The sequence below is a fragment of the Malania oleifera genome, chromosome 4, assembly GCF_029873635.1.
Source record: "Malania oleifera isolate guangnan ecotype guangnan chromosome 4, ASM2987363v1, whole genome shotgun sequence".
Classification (NCBI taxonomy): Eukaryota; Viridiplantae; Streptophyta; class Magnoliopsida; order Santalales; family Ximeniaceae; genus Malania; species Malania oleifera.
The window spans coordinates 95,048,653-95,071,567 of NC_080420.1; the positions used below are offsets into that span (position 1 = coordinate 95,048,653).

Genomic DNA, 22,915 nt, shown 5'->3' on the forward strand with positions numbered 1-22,915 from the left:
CCTATCCATAGCGAATAAACCCAACAACAACAACAACAATCCTTGGGTTTTTGGGTGCACTCTACTAGGTGGGGTCATGACTTTTGTGGGATAAAGTGACTTTCCTTGCCTCTTTGTGGGTGCACCTCTTGGGTTTCTTTAGGATTCTTCCATTGTCTAACTCGTTAGAGACTGGAAGGCAGCGCTTTTGTAATGGTTTTTTGTTCTGTATTGTATTTTTCTGTTCATATATTGGCTCACTTGTTTATAATTTTTTTTTATAGCTTTTCTAGCTGATTGGAGAGGACTCCTTGTCCCTCATATTTTCCAGTTTTAATAACTTTTCGTCTTATTATACCCCCGGGGGGGAAACAAAAAAAAAAAGGCAACATCAACAACAATAAGCTACTTTCATATTGAACTCACCCTAGCTATCCCATCCATAATCCTTGTGCAATTTAATTCCTTCCACAAAGGATCCTTGGCCTATGTTTTTTTCGATTCAGTAAAACTTCCACATGCAACCAAGAAAAAAATGTAATTCAACTCTGAACAAACTCTAATTATCCTATCCCCCACTTTGTATAATTAAATTCCCTGCAATAAAAAGGATTTGTCCATGTGTTTATTTTCTATTTATTTATTTATTTATTTTTAGTATGTGATGTATATATACAATGATCATCTCCCAATGTATTATTGATTAATAGCTAGAGATCTAGGACTAAAAGGCATGCAATGTTTAGATTATGATGGAAATTAGTCAAATTACAATGCAATTCAACCTAGTGCCAAAATCTTACATTTAGAATATGTGGCTAGAGTCATCTCAACGATTAACTTAGATATATTAACTGATAAAATCATCATTATAAAATTGGATGCAGGAACATTACCTCTTCAGTCACTGCAGCACGAGCTCTGCGATGCCTTTCCACAATCTCTGTCAAAACTTCTGTAAGGCGCTTCTTCACCTCACCAGTTAGCATACGCCCTGCACCATATTCCTGAAAAATAACAAATTTGAGTGTTTACAAAGGAGAAAAAAGCAACCGTGCAGTCCTCAGGTTGTTTGCAAACAATTTAGAAGTGGTGTGTTCATAAGGGAAAAATTAACTACACATAAGAGTAGGTTATCTCACCCTTTTTATGTGCTCAAGCTCCACATCATCCTCTAGGAAAAAACCAAGGTATTTAATTGGTATATCTACCTGAATACAGTACACAGAAACAAATATAATCCTTTGTAAAGTTACTTTCTGAAAGGCTTTAACTCACAAAGGTTTTCCATTATTAACCAACAACCAAGCACAGGCTCCAGATAGTTCCAAACATATAAAAACAGGGAAGCAGCTCTCTTTTGGGGTTGGAAGTGGCTAAGAATCCTGTTCAACTGACCAATTGAAAATGATAGATGATGTGGAAAACACTTCCTTGGCCTTCAAGGAATCATAATAATAATAATAATAAATAGATGTAAAGCAGGAAATTTTTCAGAGGGCAGATTTTTTAGTGTACAAATCTAAGATGTACAGCAATCATGACATTGTACAAAAGTTTAACATTCATCATCATATATGTTAGAGAACAGGGAGATTACCTCAAGATTTGCTCCATATTTTCTATGACTCTCTATAGAGTCTTGTCCACCAGAGAATGCATACTTGTTTATCTGAAATAATAGACATAATAGCAGTGAATAAAAAGTATGCCAAAAAACAAAAAAGCATGCACACTGACACAACAGAAATGTTAAAAACTAAATTATTTCATTTTTTTTATCATCAAAAAAAAAACAAAAACAATGGCCGGTTCATCCAATGGACCTCCCCATATATCATATTGCTGAGACTTAGACCAGCATTTAAACTGCTTATATTCAAGCCTACTGACTCCCTGGTCTTGAAAAACTAGCATGAACCATGTTGAATGAAATAAGAACTGTATAAACCAAAACTAGTGGAAACATCTATGGAGTCCAAATTCAGTGTTCTTCATGTTAGTAAGTTGCTGGTGGGGTTTTACCAATAACTCCTATTGTGAAAACTTTCATTTACTGGTAAAGGGATGCAATGTTTGCAAATGGTTCTTTTCTGGGTACTGTCAGGGCCTAAGTTATCAGTCAGTAAATGTGGCCATTAATAACTGCAAGTCTTGCTAGACAAAAGAAAGATTCTAATTTTATGAATTTTCAACTTTAGTCAAATCTATACTAAGAATATAAAACAGGCCATCCATGCCTCAGAATTTTCCAAACCCCAATACTAATTTCTCTTTTTTTTTTTAAGTTTCTAAATAAAAAATTTCATCAGTCAGAAGTTTGCATCTCACTCTCAATGGTTAGATTATAAAAATGTGTAGGAAAAAATTTAAATAATAAATCAACTCTCATTTCTTCTAAATTTTGTCCTTGAAAGTCTCTCACTCACATTCTTCCCTTTTGCAACCACTTCCACATCAAAATACCACATATCCAGCCTCCTCCGCCTCACACACGTGTTTCCTCTTCCTGAAAGCACAGTCTGGGACTTCCCCAGCTGTTGAATGAATAAATGGGATGTAGGCATGAAAGTCAAATCCTCCAACACTGCCCAGAATAACCATATAATATAGAAAATTAATTTGTTTTTCATCTACAGAATTTTGTGATTCAAAGACAGAATTTTGTATTTCTACAAATCGTTAAAATATCTCAATTTGTTTTTTATGGCAATTTCTTTAACTTTGACACTGCCCATAATAACAATATAATATATAAAATTAATTTTTTGTTTGTCTGGGCATACTCCATTTTCTTTATACATTAGCTTAGGCATAGCACCAGTGGAAAACAAGATTAGGGAGGGGCGGCTTAGATGGTTTGGGCGTTTGAAACACAGGCCTAGTAGAGCACCTACGAGGAAGAGTTAGTTATTGTTTTTGGCATGGAAAAGGGTAGGGGTAGGCCTAAAATAACTTGGAATGAGGTAGTGACGAAAGATCATATAGCCCTTAATCTAATAGAGGAAACCGCTCTCAATCGAGTGAATTGGTAGAAAAGGATTCACATAGCCGACCCCACCCAATGAGACTTAAGGCCTGTTGTTGCATTAGTTTATGATTCAAGTACTGCATTCAGTTTCCAACATGTAAAATTTTAATTTTTGACTTCAATCTTTTGTAGGCTAAATGTTTGTTAAAATGTATTAATATGGTTTTTTGACATTTTCTAGAGTATTTATTGTGACTGGGATTGTGATTGAATCATTTGTGATTCAAAAGCAAAATTTATTCTAGTATTTCATAATTGTGATTGTTAAATCAAGATGTTTTTTCATGTTTTCTTTGGCTTGACATTGACCAGAATGAAAACAAAATTTGCACAAATTATTAGTAATTTTCACAAGCCCGTGCATACCTTAGTCTTTAATATGTTCTTTCTTTGCATCTGGCTTTATTTTAAAAGAGCCTTAATCAACTAAGTTTTTCATAGAGTAATATATATACTAGGAAGGCAGCAGTAAGTTGGTATTTCTGTCCCTGGGGCCCGCCCAATTGTAGCTAACCATGATCCAAGTAGTGATGATAGGAGTTGGTTGTACAAATTCTAAATTATACGAGAGAGAGAGAGAGAGAGAGATAAACTCAACAAGTGAGACGTATCCATAATAGTATGAACTCTGTTTCCTAGATTGTCATATCATGTAATTATGTTTTAGTGGATTCTTTTGGTAGTTTTTTTTTTTTTTTCAATAACCACTACAAGTGAGTCGTATTCATTAACAGTATGAACTTTGTTTCCTGGACTGCCATATCATGTAACTATTTTTTTTAATACCAAAAGTTGCTTTGTTTGTAAGATTAATATGTTAATTTACAAATCACTTTTTGTGAATGAACCTTCAAGATTTGCATGATTTCATCAACTAAAGAAACTTGTGCCTATTGTGGAATTGTGCTTGAGTGGATAACGTTTGAGTTTGAATAACAAAGCCAGGATATTGTGGTTTGAGGTGGCAAAGAAAAGCCATGAAAAAAAAAAGTAAAAAACATGAGTCGCATGACACTTATGGTAATGGTAGTATGAGTAAAAGAAAGATATTGAAAAAAAAAAAAAGTTTAAAGAAATTTATTCGTTGTATACTTGTATATTGATTGACATGGTTGTAACTTGCAGAGAGAGAGAGAGAGAGTAAAATGAAGTAAAATTTTTATTAAAAAAGAAGAAGAAGAAAACAATGTTCAGGGAAAAAACTTTTAGGGCTGCCATCCATTTGCCTATTGTTTGAATAATTTAAAAACATTGAGGCATCACAAATTATTGCAAATTACCAATATTCGACTTACGAATTTAAAAAACAACTATGTATATCTAAAAAATTGAATTAATAATTTCTGTAACCTCTAATAATAACTAATTACTAATAGGATAATAATAATAGTAATAATGCAGATGCTCTCAGCGCACGTTATCTTACTGTGCAACATTTGCATTGTTCAACGGTTTTAATCCAAATTGTGACTATATTGCACCAAATTCTGATAAATATCTTCATTTTCTGCTGATTTCTTATCTTCTTGTTGCTAATCTGAAGCAAGTTCCTGGAACAGATTCAATTTCTTCTGTGATAGAGGAAAAATCATATACTGGTATCAGCTTTTCAGTTTTGATGGCTGCTTCCCAAAATGAAACAAAATTTAACTCGGATGAACAAGTTGTGGAAGGAAATGGAACAAATCTGAGCTGGAGAGGTTTATTCAAAGATTAGTATCATTGTGTAAACGAACTGCAATTTCATAATCCTATATAAGCTCTAATGGAATTTAGTTGGTCCTCCACGAGAGATTTTCTCCCTTGGGCTGCTTAAGTGGAAATTCCCTTTATAGGTCAATTCTTGGAAAAATCACCTCTTTTCTCTTATGTCCATAATGTTACTGAGAAAATCTAGAAGACTGAAAAAATTGACATATTCTCCCTCCTAGGCTCCCATCTGTTTAAATTCAATAATGCCGATGACAAGAAACGGAGTTTGAAGAAATGGAGGGTACAAACCTATTTTCCTGTCTCAATGGGATCCAGTTAACAGAACTAAATGGTCTAAAAATGATGAAAATTCCATTGTGGATTAAATTCCACAACATTCCTTCAGACTATTGGACAGTGGCAGGACTGAGTTATATAGCTAGTGCTGTTGGAAGACCTTTATATATGGACTCTTTCACTAAGCAAATGAAGAACCTTATGTAACGGTCTTAGGCCCAACTCCGGTGAGGTATTATCCGCTTTGGCCCATGGCCTCACAAGTTTGTCCTATAAAAGGCATCCCACTTATTTGGAGCCAAACCCTCCTTATAAGCCCAAGATCTCCTTAGTACACAACCGATGTGGGACCGTAAGAAGCTTTCCCATCCAATCTTTGATGTCCTTGTCAACGTGATTTCCCAAGTACACATCCGATGTGAGTTCGTGACAGGCTCTCCCATCCGATTTCTAACATCCTTGTCAACATTATCTCCTTAGTACACATCTAATGTGAGATCATGACAGGCCCTCTCGTTCGATCTCTGACGTCCTCTTCAAAGTAGTTTACACCTTTGTGTAAGATCCACTCACATGATAGTACCCCCGGGTTGTTCTAATACCAAATGTAACAACCCTGGGTGTCACGGTCCGACTATTTTCACACTGTTGTGAAGGGCCGTGCGGCGCTAGCTAAAGCACTCTTGCTTAACTAGCCAGCCTATCGTTTACCAACATTCATCCACGGAGCACTTTCATTAACATTCATTCAGATAGCAACGAAAATAGTAATCAATTCATGAAAGTCGTGACAAGCAAGCAGTAAACATTGAAGCAAACGTATTTCATTAACAAATCCTCCCTTGACATGTTGTACTTAGCGAGGAAGGCAAGACGTTAACAATTGTTAGTGAGTTTTACAATGATTGATGAACACTCACCCTCCCCTAAAGAGGTTTTTATGTAATTATCATCCTGACACTAGGAAACATCAAAGTGACCGAGGAGTCATACTGCCTTATTTGGCTTACAAAGACTCTACTAGCAAAAAATAACCCTACACTAGTATTTACATGTTGGAAACCCATCCTAAGCACACTAGATAAGCGGTCACAGGCAAGCATAATGCCCTGAACAAGCTTAGCACGTGACATTCTCCCCCACTTATGCGGTCGACGTCCTCATAGACTTTTGGCGATAAGTACACTTCAACTTTGTCCACGAATGGCTTCAAATCTTCCGCAAAAATCAAGCTGATTTCTTTGTCATCAAGGCACTTCCACTTCACTAGGAACTTCTGCCGCTTCTTCCTTAAGGATATGAACTTTCTATCTGCGAGGATCTCTTCAACTTCATGTCTGTCAAGTTGCACTGTCTTCAACTCTGTGCTGTTTGACTGACTTCTACTCAGGTCGTTGGTGTTGGCGTTGAATGGCTTGAGGTAGCTAACATGAAACTGCGTTCTTCTCCCCTTATCTGCCCACTTCTTCAGCTGCTCAGACGCTTTCTCTAGATAGGCTTGGGCAAACTCTGCATTCTGTCTCCTTTCACTGGTGAAGGTGTACGCCCTAGGACTCTTTCATCTGTACGGCTCGCCCACTGTGTGAGGAAACAGCAGCAGCTGGCTTGTAACAAGCTCAAAAGGGCTCTTGTTGGTTGTTGAGCGCCTTTGGGGCGTTGCCACAGAACGGAGCCATATCAAGTAGTTGCACGCCATTCTTCTGGTTGTCATTGAAAAAATGGCACAAGTACTCATCTAGCAGCTCTCTGAATCTCTTCATCTATCCGTCTGTCTGTCGGTGATAACTCAAAGAGATGTCAAGATGTGACCTGAATATCTTGAAAAACTCTGTTAAGAAGTTGTCAGTGAACATTAAATCTTGGTCACAAATAATAACTTGGGGAATACCCCAACGTTTCACAATAGTCACAAGGAACAATTGTGTCATCCCCTCTGTCGAACAGTACTTTGGTGCGGCCATGAAAGTACCATACTTCTTCCGCTCCCCCTTGTCTTGTTGACAAGTGAGACAAGTTTTGGTATAATCAACCACATCATCCCGCGTGTGTGGCCAATAATACCTCCCCAGTAGTTCTGTCATTGGAGTCATTCTCCGCGAATACCCTCAACGAACTTGCTGCAGTATCTAGTAAGGCCAAGAAAGGAACGCAACTCCTTCACTGTCGTGGGGATCTTCCGTTCTTGAATCATCCTTACCTTCTCCATACCCCTCCGGATACGACCTTGTTCAACCACTTGACCAAGGAATTTGTTGCTCCACCGAGCGAAAGAGATATTCTCCTTCTTCTCATCCAGACTGTTTCCCCTCAGCCTATCGAACACCTTCGTAGATGCTCTTCATGTTTCCTCTAAAACAACACCGATGCTCCCAACGGTGTTTTGGAAGGGCGAACACATTCCGCTTCCACTTCATCAAGTTGTTTCCCCAACTCTACTATCTCTCGAGGCGCAATCAGACATGGCCCTTTAGCAGGTGGTTTCACTCCTGATAACAACTCGATCTTATGATCCACAGTCCGTCGTGAAGGCAAATTGTGAGGTAACTTATCCGGCAACACCTCCTTATACTCATCCAACACCGCTTGGATGGTCATAGGCTCCAACTCTTGGCCTACTTCTTTGTCTACCACCACCGTGGCTAGACGTGTCTGCTCACCCAGACCCAATCCCTCATTGAGTTGGATGGCTGAAAGGGACTTCCTGTTGTCTACTTTCGTTGCAACGACTTGCACCATGCACGAGTGATCTCCCATCAGACACGGGGAACCAGCTAAAGGCATCAACACTGCCCTCGTCCCCCTTAGGAACTCCATTCCTAGAATGATTGGAAAGTCATCCAATGGCACCGCTGTGAAATTCGCATGACCTTCCCACTGTCCAAGCTTTATAGCCACTTGCTTGGCTACTCCCAGAGTAGGCTGGGATACAAAATTAACTGCTTTCATGCGTCCTGTATCCTTCTCTAAGGATAAGTTGAGTCTCTATGCTTCCAACTGCGAAACAAAATTATGAGTAGCCCCCGTATCCACCATAGCACGAGTACTCTTCCCATTTATCCTCAAGTCCACAAACATTAACCCTTTTGCTCGTGTAACTTTCGGTGTTTTTGCCTGCTTTTCCAATGCGTTCACCAGCCGCATTGAACCTACCCTTGGGGCATCATCCTTATCCCCATCGTCTTCCATTGCCTGCTCTACAATGGAAGCCTGAAAGGCATTAAGTGATGCTTTGTGGGGGCACTCAAAAACTCTATGAGGCCCACTACACAAGTAGCACGAAATTTTACTCTTCCCCTTTCCATTGGGTGTGTTGAACCCTTGAGACGACGAAGCTTCTTTTGAGGTTGATGATTTAGAGTCGGCTCCCCCACTCTTGGGTTTGCCATTCTTGAAAAACTTTCCACTGTTTCCCTCTTCACCAAACCGTTTGGACGAAGCGGTCTCATCACCAGCTTAGTCCGTCAAGCGTTCTGCAGCCGCTTGTGCAATTGACAAGTCTTGAACCCTTTGCCTATGAAGTTTAGTTCTTGCCCACGGTTTCATCCCCTCTAGAAAATAGAACAACTTGTCCTTCTCTGACATATCCCGAATATCCAACATTAAAGCAGAAAATTGTTTCACATATTCGCTGATTGACCCCGTATGCTTGAGATCTCTCAGTTTTCTCCTTGCATTATACTCAACATTCTCAGGAAAGAATTTGGCCTTGAGCTCTCTCTTCAAGTCTGCCCAACTATCAATTACACAGCTTCCATTTTCAATTTCTCTGTACTTGGTACGCCACCACAATTTGGCATCACCAATCAAGTACATGGTCGCAGTATCCACCTTTGCTTGTTCTGAGGCCATCCTCACAACACGAAAGTACTGCTCCACCTCAAACAAGAAGTTCTCTAACTCCTTGGCATCTCGGGCACCCCCATACGTCCTCGGTTCTAGCACCTTGGTCTTGCTAACTCCTGGAGTGTTGGAGTTCCCCATAGCAAGAACCATCAAATTCACCTTTGCATCCAGATCAGCCATCCGCGACTGCAAAGTTCAACTGTGTGGCGAAAGTCCTCTGACATGTCACCTATCAAACCTGTTTAATGTTTTTGTGATCCCATCACCTCATCAACAAGTTCTCTCATCTAGGCCACCTTCGCGGCCATAGTGTTGGTTGTTGTCTCAACCTATGCTTCCAGCACGCTGATCCTCTCAGCAATGTTTGGTGCCATGGTCACATACCAAAGCTTCCCAAATCCAACAACGAAGGCAATCGAATTCACGTAGCAACTCAACCTTGGGGCTCTCACCAAGTGTCACTAGCTTGGCTCTGATACCAAATGTCACGGTCCGACTATTTTCACACCGTTGTGAAGGACCGTGCGGCGCTAGCTAAAGCACTCTTGCTTAACTAGCCAGCCTATCGTTTACCAACATTCGTCCACGGAGCACTTTCATTAACATTCATTCAGATAGCAGCGGAAATAGTAATCAATTCATGAAATCCGTGGCAAGCAAGCAGTAAACATTGAAGCAAACGTAATTCATTAACAAATCCTCCGTTGACATGTTGTACTTAGCGAGGGAGGCAAGTAGCCAACATTCGTCCACGGAGCACTTTCATTAACATTCATTCAGATAGTAGCGAAAATAGTAATCAATTCATGAAAGCCGTGGCAAACAAGCAATAAACATTGAAGCAAACGTAATTCATTAACAAATCCTCCGTTGACATGTTGTACTTAGCGAGGGAGGCAAGTAGGCTAAGCACGTTGACAATTGCTAGTGAGTTTTACAATGACTAATGAACAGTCACCCTCCCCTAAAGAGGTTTTTATGTAATTATCATCCTGACACTAGGAAACATTAAAGTGACCGAGGAGTCATACTCCCTTATTTGGCTTACAAAGACTCTACTAGCAGAAAATAACCCTACACTAGTATTTACATGTTGGAAACCCATCCTAAGCACACGAGATAAGCGGTCACAGGCAAGCATAATACCCTGAACAAGCTTAGCTCGTGACACTGGGCCAAAGCAGACAATACCTCACCAGAGTTGGGCCCAAGACCGTTACATTGTCACAGTCCCACATCGGATGTGTACTAGGTAAATCATGGACTTATAAGGAGGGTTTGGACTCCAACTAAGTCAAATGCCTTTTATAGGACAAACCTGTGAGGCCAATGGGCCAAAGCGGACAATACCTTACCAGAGTTGGGTCTAGGACTGTTACATTTGATATCAGAGCCTCCCTGAGGGTTACTATCATGCGAGTGGATCTATCCTGGGAGTACTATCATGTGAGTGGATCCTACACAGAAGTGTAAACCACTTTGATGAGAATGTCAAAGATCGAACGAGAGGGTCTATTGCAGTCTCACATAGGATGTGTACTAGGGAGATCAAGCTGACAAGGATGTCATAAATCAAATGGGAGAGTCTGTCACAAACTCACATTGGATGTGTACTAAGGAAATCACGCTGACGAGAATGTCAAAGACTGGACGGGAGAGCTTGTCACGATTCCACATTGGATGTGTACTAAGGAGATCTTGGGTTTATAAGGAGGGTTTGGGCTACAACTAAGTGAGGCACCTTTTATAAGACAAACTCGTGAGGTCAATGAGCCAAGGTGGACAATACCAAACCAGAGTTGGACCCAAGACCATTACACCTTGCATTTGCATAAATATGTGTTGAAATTGATGTTTAACATGCTTTCCCTCACTTTGTTGACATAAAAATGCCCAATCGAGAAAGATGTAGAATACGCTTGGACTCCAATGAAACGTGACAATTGTAAGCCTTTTGGCCATGCCACTAGGAATTGCAATGTTCATAAGAAATGGATTGTAAAAACTAGTGCTAAAGGTGAAGGTACAACTCAGAGGTTAGCAAAGGAGGCTGCAATGAATCACTCCCTGCATAATGAAATGAGTTCTGATCTCAAAACTGATGAGAGGAAGAAGGAAAATTAAGGATGCAACCCAAAGGAAAACAAAAATGAGTCTAAGACATATATTAATAAAGAGAATTGGGGGGGGGGGGACAAAGACAAAGAACTGGCTTTATGCTAAAACTCCTTTGAAATCCTCAACCAAGTTGAAGCTGAAAGTTCAACTGGCAGGTCTCATACAACGATTCTAACTAGAGCAATAATGGGAAGCAGAAAACAATTTAGCAAGTTAAGAATACACAAAGCATTTCAGGCAATAAAACATCTGGCTTTATGTGCAACAACCAAGGTCTTAAATTTCGATTTCAACTCAAATTTCGAAGCTCCAAAAGTACGGAAATTTCGATTTCGATGTCAATTTCGATTTCGATTTGAAAAAATAAGGGAAATTAGTAGTAAAGCGTGGATTTCTTTGTGAAACTTTAGAAATGGTTAACAAACATAATAATATAAGTTTTAGGACTAATAAATAACAAATTAAATACATCTATGTTTGTATGAGGTAGAAAAGTTGTAAAATACTATGTGTATCAAACATATTTGTGAGATAATGTACATTAAACATATTCAGTTAATACAAATGAAATTCATAAATCATTTAAATATTATTTATAATACAAAATGGCGATTGGTGGTTGTATACAAATAATGATAGTTTAGACATGAATGGTTAAATAAAATGTTAATGTAGGTTTATTTTTTCATATAATTTCAAAAGCCCTTGTAATAATCTTTTGTTTCGATAAAATAAATTAAAAGAGAAATTTCACTTCACTCCTAAATCTCTCATTTGAATTTTGACGAAATTTCATTGTATAGTTAAAATTTCAATAAGTTTCGCTAAAATTTCGAGATTTCGATAAATTTCATACGATTCGTTGAGATTTCGGCGGAAATTATGCAAGACAAAAATCAATTGCCATTTCGATTTCGAGGGTGATGGAAATCGGAAATTTCGACAATTTCATGGCAATTTAAGACCATGGCAACAACAAACTAGAAGTTATGAAAAGCAAAGGCAAAGAGAAAAAAGTGAATCTGCAATAGGAAACTAAAGGAAGAAGGAAGGAAGGCCTCCTAAAAACCAGGTTCAGCCTGAAAAAGCCCAAAGAAAGCAATTGAAACGATTAACATAGCTAGTTGGAATATAAGGGACTTAAATGACCCTGTTAAACAAAAAGAAGTCAAGAGTTTCACCTCTTTGAATAAAGCTGGAATTATTGGGCTAAATGAAACAAAAATAAAACCTCACAACTTCAGTAAAATTGGAAAGGCTACCTAGAAGGATTGGATTTTCATTCATAATTACCATAACGCTGAAGCTTCTCGTACAGTTTGGGTTGGCCATAATCCAAGTTTCTTCAATATTAAAGAAGTAATTAAACATAAGCAGGCTATCTCTCAATCATGCCTGATTAGTAGTACTAGCTGTTGGCTCACTTTCTTCATGCACCAAATGATATGTTGGAAAGAAGGTCATTATGGACAGGGCCAAAAAAATTTTCTCAAGGGATTGAAGAGGAGGATTAATGCTGGGGGAGTTCAATGTTATCAAAGGAGTCTTCAGAAAGCAGTAACGATATTCAATCTGGAGATTGGACTGGGATTGCAGACGTCAAAGAATTCCTTTTCAGTACAGGCTTAGAGGATTACCCTTTTGTAGGGTCTTCCTTCACCTGGACAAATAAAAGGGCTGGGGACCTCATTGAAAGAAAATTATATAGAGTGGTAACTACACAAAGCTGCAACAACTCTTTCCTCAATCTGGTGGTTGAATTCCTCATGCTAGGTGCCTCTGATCACTGCACTGCCCTGCCCTGGCAAAAATGTAACTCGAGCAATTTGGTAGAGGCCAGGAATCCCCCTTTTAGATTGTCGAACTGTTGGACCAAACATGATGATTTCTACAGAATCATTACTGAATCCCTGAATATAATTGATAATGGCACTCCTATGTATACCAAAAGCTTAAGGTTCTCAAGTTAAACCTCAAAAGCTTTTACAAAAAGCAATTCTCAAAAATGCATGAAAAAGTACTTTCAGCACAGCAGAAGTTATTACAAGCAGAGTTTGATATGCTTGACCTTAAAGGTTCTTCCAAGGAGGATAACAAGATGCTGACTGATTACTTAGCTGCTCTCAACATTGAAGAGGAAATGCTCCAACAAAAAAGCCAAGACTAACTGGCTGAAACTAGGTGACAGGAATAACAGACTTTTCTCTAGGTTGGTGAAAGGAAAAAGAATGAGGCCTCAAATCAGAACTTTTAAGTGATAAGGGGAATGAAGTTTCTTCTCTTGATGATAACACACACATATAATTGTGAACTTGTACACAAACCTGCTGGGGAAAAAGAACCTTGAATTGAAGCCCTGTAATCTCAACTACCTTAAGGAACAAATAAACGTTGTTTGGTCTGAAAATGATAATAGTATTATTAGCAGGCAAGTAGATGAAAATGAAGTAAAAAGGCCATATTTTCTTTCTCTGAAGACAAATCCCCAGGTCCTGATGGATACAATGCCACATTCTTCAAGAAATGTTGGCATATTATGGACCATGATGTGACTGAATCTGTTATCTCTTTCTTCAAGGAAGCAAAGCTGCTGAAGCAAGCCAATATAACCCTTCTCATTCTTGTACCTGAAGTTAAAAACCCTGCTCATCCTAAGGATTTTCATCTTATAGCATGCTGCAAGTGCATCATACAAATGCTAAACCTCCCAGATTAAATATAATGACTTGCAGATTACAGCAATGTATTGCACCTTTTATCAGCCTAAACTAGACTGCTTTATCAAGGATAGTAGAAGTATTCATGATAATATCTTGCTAGCTAAGGAGCTCCTACAAGTGTATCATACCAACGCTAAACCTCCCAGATTAGCCCTAAGATTCAATCAAATGAAGACATTTGACACACTTAATTGGGATTTTTTATTCCAACTCTTAGAATCCATTGAAACTCTTCCAGTCTTCATTGAATGATTGAAGGAATGCATCACTCCCCAACATATTCTATATTAATAAACGGCTCTGTGGAAGGATTTTTCAAAGCCAGAGGGGAATTAGACAAGAAGGTCCCATCTCTCCTTACCACTTTGTCATGCTGATGGAAGTGCTAACCAGAATTCTCCAGTACTCTACAGTTCATGGTAAGCTGGAATTCCACGCTAAATTTAAGATCAAACTTCTTAACTTGTGCTTTGCTGATGAATTGCTAATCTTAGCAAATGGAGATGTTGGGTCTCCCATCAGTATAAATTATAGAGCATGCCTTAAACTTGTTCCATGAGCTGACTAGGCTCAAAAATAATCCAAATAAATCTGAACTTTTCTGCTCTAGACTAGCTGACGATGTGGTTCAGAAAATCACTGCTATCTTGCAAATTAAGGAAGGAACAATCCCTGTTAAATATTTGGACTAGAAAATCACTGCTGCCTAGAAAATTAAGAAAGGAATACTCCCTGTTAAGTCTGAACTTTTCTGCTCTGGACTAGCTGATGATGTGGTTCAGGAACACTCCCATTAACATCCACAAGAGTAGGGAAATCTGATTGTGATCAGATAATGGAAAAGATCTCATGCATAATTCATACTTGGACACATAAATACCTATCATACTTAGGAGGTTTGCAGCTAATAAAGTCCATCCTGCAGATTATTTTTGGTTATTGATCTTCAGCCTTGTTTCTACCTCAGTGTGTTATTTCTGAAATAGAAAGGAAGTTTAAGGCTTTCTTATGGAGGGGAAATGAACGGAATACCCATAGCTGTAAGGTTAAATGGGAAGATGTTTGTAAACCTCTTCAGGAAGGTGGTCTGGGAATCAAACTACTCAAAGAATGGAGCCTTGTCTCTGCTATAAAATTATTGTGGCATTTAAGTGCACCTAAATATTTCCTATGGGTGATATGGATTCATACTTATAAATTGAAAGGTAAGAGTATTTCGGCTGCTAAGCACACCCCTGGCTACTCTTGGTCTTGGAAAAGGATTTTAAAAGCTAGAGAATATGCATATTCCAATATTAGGTATAAGGTTGGGAATTGACGGAGCATATGCCTTTTTTATAATAACTGGCATCAATTCAATCCCCTATCTCAGCACTATGGCCTTCATTTCTCAGTAGAGCTGGGAGTTCCATTAGATGGTAGGCTTGCCTTAATTGTAATAGGGAACTCTTGGCGCCTGCCTAAAAGGACTACCGCAAATGTCTCCTCCTTCGCTGCAACCATGGGGTCTATCTCTATTAGTGAGGAGGATGATGAAATAAAATGGAAGCTCACAGCCACAGCATTATCCTCCTTCCACTCAGCTTGGGATGATATAAGAGAGAAAATTACCATTGCCTCTTGGGCAAAGATCCTATGAACCAAACATCACATACCAAGGCATGCTTATGTGGCTTGGCTAAGCTGAACACTATGGACAGAATAGTAGAATAGGGAACTAATGCTGATACTCTGCAAAGTTTGTGGGCTTCATCCTGAAACCAGAAATCACTTGTTCTTTGACCGTGCTGTTATCAGATTGGTCTTTCAAAAAGCTCAGGCACTTCTTGACCTACATGGAAATCCAACAAACTGGTAAGACAACTGCAATAGACTTTCTGCTATGGAAGGCTCAAGGACTGAGGAAGTTCAAAAGATACAAACGTAGTTGAGTTCTATACAACTAATACATAGCCACTGTAAGCATACCAGGCACTAATGTAGGCCTAAAATGCCATTTCCCAGCAAGATTAATATATGGAGCTTAATTCTTTCTATAAAAAATAATAATTAATTGCTTTATGATTTATGAAATAATGATTAAAATAATTAATATTTTAAACCCATCTCACAAATAAATCATTAGTTTTTTAAAACCCCCTTATGATTTTGTAATTTAGTTCTTCAACTAGTAGTACTATAATAGAAGTAACATTTTTTATAATTTTTTATAATCGCTATTACTAATTCATTTAATTAACATATTATAATCGTTATTAATAGTTGAATTAGTAATTCCAATAACAATAAATAATTGAATTAATAATTTTTGTAATTTAGTTTTTCTAATAGGTATTAATAATGAAATTAATAGTTCAATAATAATTAAATTAAAAATTCCTATAACGGCTATTAATAAATGAATTAAATTATGAAATAAATAAAATGATTAATATTTTGCAAAATCACTAAAAATAAGTTGATCAGTATTTTGAAACCTTGCCACAAATGTATAATTTAATTTTGTAACCATTAATAATGATTAAATTAATATTTTTTGTAACTGCTAATAATAATTGATTTATTAATTTATGAAACCATAAATAATAATTGAATGCCTAGTTTTTATAACTACTAATAATAATTGAATTATTTAAAAAATAATTAATAAGATAATTAATATTTTGAAAACATCCCATAAATAAAACTGATTAGTATTTTACAACCTCCTTGAAATGTTGTAATTTAATTTTTTTGAAGTTCTTGATATTATTAATTGAATTGATAAACAGTAATTAATTTATGTAATAATAAAGAAAAATAATTACTATTAAAATTAGAATTATTCATAAATAAAGATTACTAATGTCACTACACAACCGTTGTGATACCTTAAATCTTCAAAATTCTACAGTAATTTTTTAAAATGTGAAAATTTTAAATTTTTAGAGACGCGTGCCTTTGCCTTATAGTTTGATATTATAATAAATAAATAAATAATAATAAAAAACTATTAATGATGAGCTAACTTCTCAGCTTATTTCAGTTTTTCATTTGATGTTATCTAAACTCTCTTTCACTAGGGGTTGTTCGTGGGTCAAGTTGAGCCAGATTGAGCTCAAATTTCCAACTAAAACTCAAACCGAATTCAAGCCGTATTGGATACAGTTTGGATTGGTTTGGATCAATTTGATACTCATGTGGATTGGATCAGGTTGGCAATTTAGTTTTATTTTTTTAAGAAGCAAATAACATGGAAAGATATAAATGAAATTTAAATTTAGTATAACATATGCAAATGACTAAAGTCTAATGGTTCCAAATATGGAGATTGAATTGGAAAGATTTTCTCCAAGGAACCTTAGCCTCATAATAACAATCACAATATGCAGCAATCGGGCTCGTCTCTCTTTATTTCTGTTTTTTTTTTCCACTTTTTTTTGCATATGACCAAGAGGTCACGAATTCGAGGGGTGGAAACAACCTCTTACAAAACTATAAGGTAAGGTTGTGCACTATAAACCCATCATGATCTGCCACTTCCCCAAACCCCACATACACAGGAGCTTCGTGCACTGGGCTGCCCTTTTTTACTGTCCTGCCATTATATTCAAGTCAGGTTGAGTCAAGCTATTTGCATCCTCAACCTGTCATCTAACCCACATCTTCAGTCTCTATAGAATTACAATCCACAACCTAACCAAAAACTTCCAAAATCATTCTCTATAGGTATTTTGGATTAGGTTGGGTCGGGTTGGTCGAGTTTGGTGGTTCTATGAACACCTCTACTTTCACTCCAGATTAAAAATTAATAATAAATTTCTATCTCAAACTTGATTTTATTTAAATTTTATTTTCAAAAAAATAATATTTATCAAAAATATTTCGCAATATTTCTCACATTTTAAACAACTTTTTGAAAATGGAAAATAAGTGATTTGTTCTTAACATTTTTAAAATAATTTTTTTAGTCAAACCATGAAGATAGAATTATTAACTAATTTAACCGAAATTAGCAAATAAGATAATGTTAATTATTTTTATGAATTTAAGTATGCTATTAATAACATTATTAAAACATTTCATTACAGTCTCACTATATTTTTTAGTAAATTCAAATTTAAAAAAAAAAAATTAGCACTTAGTGATTTAGTTTATAATTATTTTAAAAAATAATTAAAATATTTTACTAATTTTTTATTCATTTTATCAAATTTAATAAGAAATATTAATTTACCCTCTAAGGCTTTATAAAGTTTTGTGATAGTTTTAATTTTTAACTCCAAAATATTAGATGTATTAAATTATAAACAGCAGAAAGATAAAAATATTTTTTAAAAAGGATAATTTTTCAAATTTTAAAATATTCAATTCTAAAATTATATTCGATATTTACATAAATATATTTTAACTTTAAAATATAAATTTTTAAAACCTGTGCATAGCATGGAGTCTTTACTAGTTTTTTTTAGAAATTGAAACCTTCTAATACAGCCATATATGTCCATGAACTCTTTCAGTGCAAGAAAGAATGAACTAAGAGAATTTTTCATTGACTACAGAAGCTCTTAAAGGATTGACACAAGCCTACCAGTCACCCAAGAAGTATTGTAGGTTTGCAGCCTTTTCTGCTGTGCTGTTGTCGTCACAATGACAATTACACTTCTTTTGAAGTCTCAGCAAAAAATAATAGACCCACAGACAAGATTCTACAAACTCTCATATTCCTTAGCCAGCATATCATTCCCCGTCTGTTCAGCATTTAAAGCATCAACAGACAAAGAAATTGGATTGCTAGCATTATAAGATCAAGAATTAATTATTCGCTCGTCCCCTTCCCTTTCTTACAGCTGCAATAGTATGAGCCAGACTACTCAAGAAACTAGCATTTTGTTGGCAGTAAAGCAAGGTTAAGTTTATTTACAAGCCTACCTATGTAGAGAGACATTGAGATATAAATGTAATAGTTGCAATCTCGGCCACATGGATAATGCACATTATGCACTTTGGCCAGGCATATCCATGTTGACAATGAGACATAACATGACATGGATATGGCCATATGCATTATGGGTATGTTTAGTGAATATGTGTATGAGATATAGGCTAATAGCCACCTTCCTTTGCCTCCATGGTGCAGTCTCCAAGCACATGATCTTGGCAAACATTATTTCAACAGTCCTACAATTTTTTTTTTTTTTGGAATAATAAAAGAAAGTATATTAGATAGGGAGAAAAGAAAGTAGAACATGCGGGGACAAGGAGTTCACCAAAAATACAAAAAATAAAGAAAGAAAAAATGCAGAAACACCAAAAAAAAAAAAAAAAACCCACAAGATCACACCATGAAACTAGATAAAATTGACCAAGAAAACCCCTTTTCAGATAATTTACCAAGCTCTTCAAATTTGCTAATTCTCTTTGACCCTTCAATTTACAACTTTTGCCACTGTCCATGTGAACCTCATTTCCTCCAATATCACTCAACTTTAAATCCAACTTATCCAAAAGATCTTGAGCTTCTAAGTCCTCCTTGCGAGTTTCCTCCATGGGAGTAGGCAATATTCCATCCCTGGGCCGCAATTTTTTACCAAACCACCATTTTGAAAAATAGACACTCCCATCAAACCTTCAGACGGGGCAGGATGAACATAAGATAAATCCCCTACTTCATCGCAAGAATCAGAAATGTACACTCAAAATATGTCAAAATTTGAGACACAAGGTGCCATTAATCTCCCCCATAATTGCTCCTGGTTTTTTACATCTTACCTCCCCATTTTTTGAACTCTCTTCTAGGCTAGTTACATTTTTAATACCAGAGCCAATTCTAGCTCCAAGCTATTACCATACTGGGTATGTTCCAGAGTTCGATCAGCCCAATTCAAAGTTTGGAGTGCTGGAAACTGGGTTTGAAGTCTAACCTCCTCCTTCCCACTACTTGTTTCCTGGGCTCTAAGGACTGAAATCTGGTCCTTTCCACTCTTGAACTGGCACTGACTTATCTGATTCCCCCGTTCCCGGTCCAGCATCCTGACTTTCGCCATTTACCTTCTGAATCGAGCCCAAGGAATGAGGACTCCCCTTAGACCTCATTAGAGACCAACTCAGATAAACCTAAGTCTTAAGCTTGTTCAAGCAAATGGCCCAGTTTATATAAAAAAGAAATACCCTTCTTATCAATTAGTTGGGCCAGGTCCATAACTAGAAACATACCTCCCAGCCAAGGTCTCTTAGCATCCTCCCCCCTATGTGCAGCCCTAGCAACCTTTGAGACGAGCGTATCCTCCATCAGAACCCTAACTACCCTCTCAGGCAAATCTGACTGTTTGGGATGATTGCAGTCTTCAAAAGTCCAGCATTCTTCATCTGAACCTTAGCGTCCTTCTCAGATAATTCCGGGTGATTAACGGCAACTGCTAACTTCCAAAGCCAGCCTTGTTCATCGGAACCATACCACCACACCTACAGCACCTCTCTTCCCTTTCAGCCACCATACCTCGGTCTCTAGAGAGGACTTGACAATCGCGACCCTTGCCTTCATCTTTATTGCCTTCCAGCACAACCTGCCTCCACGATCTGAGACGTGGATGACCATCAGCAACTACAGCGCCCAAATAATTCTATAACTCCTTTGCTAGGTCACAGAAAACATAAGAGAAACTTTGCCATCCATCACATTTTGTGCTGCCGAGAAACCTAACCCTAACTCCAGGAACTTTCCCACCTGATCAACAGCCCATAGCAATGTTTCAATCAAGGCTCGTATTGAGGCAAAGCATCACTAAAACGCCTTGAGGCTCAATCTAAAATATCAAATTCAAAAAAGGCTAATGCATTACACGTTGAGGCTTACACATTTGTACAAAAGACACACCTTTTGCGCTTTTTATTTGAGGCCTACGCATTTTGGGTGTGTGACTCGAGAATTAGATTTGGCTAGAAATTGTTATCTACATGTTAATATAAAGTAATGTCATAATATGAGTTGATTTCTACAACTCTTGAATCTCAACCTTCCCAAAATCATTGAGAGTTGCATCTTAGATCATGGAAATAATTTGAACTTTGCAATACTATAGCCATCTCTTGCCATAATTTACATCATGAATTCAAGCAAGAAATTTTTTAATGGCCAACAAGCAGCTTGCAAAGTTTTTTTTTTTTTACATTATATTCGTGATTTTCTTTATTTTTAAAATATATGTAATATACTTACATATTTTTAGCTAAAAATAAAATTTCCAAAAGCCTTCTGCCTCAATGCCTTAAGGCTCACGCCTTACCTCTCAAGGGTTAAAACACCTCACCTTATGCCATCACCTTTTAAAACATTGGCCAGTAATTTGTAATACCGCTGCAAAAGCTCCGAAAACCCCAATCTATCCAACCAAAAACCAACAACCCATCAACGAACCACGATACAGCCTCCTCTGATAACCAAACCTATCTGTTATGAAGGCATTCTATGCTGAAAGATTATCCTTCAATCTGAAAAGCTCTGCTCATCATAACCTACACCAGTCTTCATTGCAGGCTTGCAAGGTACACAGGAGAGTGGGAGAAGAACTGTTTCGCGAGAGGGAGAGAGAGAAAACGGATAGGGCCATCGGGGAAAGAAAGAATGAACTTTATCCAAAGACCATTGCAAGTACTGAATCACACACTGCTACAAATTTTTATATTATGGCCATCACTAGGCTATGTATTTCAACACTCTTCCCAACAGTTCTTTCTTTTAACACTACCTAAATCAGAGCGAACTGGGGATTCGAATGTCCATACTATTAATTGCACAAACAATCATATATTCTTAGATAGACACACAGACACAAACACACACACACAGTATACCATGTGCAGGAATTCTAAGCAATTTCAGAAACAAACCTTGTTCTTAATGTCCTTCCCAGAATCAGTCACATATATAGCAGAATTTGGATCACTAGCAGACATTTTTCCAGTTTCTCCCTGTAGAAATCCAATATTATAAAGTCAATCATGCATTGTAAGAAACAAACACAATAAGCAACAATAATAATAGTCAAGATGGGCATATGTTGATCATGAAAATTTCATTGCATAAGAAAATTAAACATTATAGAGCAAACAAAAATTTTTTAGGATCATGCCTTATTTAAACTCCCTATAGGAGTAGGTGAAAGATTGGAAGTAATGGGAACAAATGACCACACACTGTTTCTGTTCAGGTGTTATTAATGATAGGTAGGATTATTTGGTCAGGCCAGAGATGGTTCAGTGGTCTAAGTTAGAAGGATGATTGGGTCTTGGTATTTGATGTCTAAAAATATCTTCATTTGCACAAAGGTTATAGAGATTTCCTTCATAACCAAGATGGTCTTCAACAGAATGAGTGCATGCTAGAAGAGATATCTGTGCCACTCATGTGAGCCCTTGAAAGCTCCTTTTTCAACTTCTCGTCTTTTATTTCCACTTGTTATAGAAATGGATATGGTACTTCTGCTCAATTCTGGGAAGAAATTTGTGCAGGGAAGGCTCCTTTTTCTAATTCTTTTACCCTGGTCAACAGACTTTCGCATCTTCATCATGCTCCCAGTTCATGATTGTTTATCTAGTGTAGGTTTTCAATTTGATGAGGCTTTTCTTTTTCTTTTCTCCCTTCTTTTTAGAATCTGATTGAGAGGGGGTGAAGGGATTATTGTTTGAAGAAAGCTTTTGATTCTTTCATGCCTGCTAGAAGCAAGGCGCTAGAATTTGGGGAGGGGATGGTTCTGAAAATGTTCCTTCCAAGTATCTTATATCCAGTTGTTGACAGCTTCCACTTTTCCGTCATTTCGTTTGAAAAAAATTATCAAAGGCTAAAAGCAAGTCAAAGTAGGTCACTGGAATTTCTCAAATTAAAAGGAAAATGGATACCTGTAGTATTGGTAAAACTCAAGAAAAGTTTGTGCATTTTACCCTATTAAGGCCCATTTTTGTAGCAGTGATAGCTTTTGGCCTGAACGGCACTTATAGCGGGATTGGTTGGTTTTTACTCATTGAGATGGCTCACTTTTGTTTTTCTTTGATCATGTAGGTGTTTTCATTTTTTTAAAAGGACTTCTTATTCTTGCTTGTATTATCCTCTTCAATTCCATATGCTTTCCTCTTCTGATACGGTTCTTTGCTTATCAACGAAAAAAAGCAACTTTCTCCATAAGTGCTGATGGGGGTCCCAGCTTTGAGAATACACCAATTTCCACGTCAAAAAAAATATGTTCCAATGCAACATTTA

The 22,915-nt window shown here is 37.2% G+C and overlaps 1 protein-coding gene across 3 annotated transcripts in view; it reads right to left on the minus strand.

Annotated features, from left to right (window-relative positions):
- The window catches only part of LOC131154083 (tryptophan--tRNA ligase, cytoplasmic), a 100,724-nt gene that overhangs the window by 21,288 nt on the left and 56,521 nt on the right, over positions 1-22,915 (minus strand). For all 3 annotated transcript variants that reach the window (XR_009136323.1, XR_009136324.1, XM_058106586.1), the window contains exons 8-11: positions 21,550-21,630; positions 1,580-1,651; positions 1,122-1,190; positions 876-986 (exon numbers count right to left, since the gene is read on the minus strand). Coding sequence is in view for 1 of the 3 variants with exons in the window: in XM_058106586.1 (XP_057962569.1) it covers positions 876-986; positions 1,122-1,190; positions 1,580-1,651; positions 21,550-21,630 (333 nt within the window). In the remaining 2 variants the exon portion in view is untranslated. The remainder of the gene's footprint in view (positions 1-875; positions 987-1,121; positions 1,191-1,579; positions 1,652-21,549; positions 21,631-22,915) is intronic.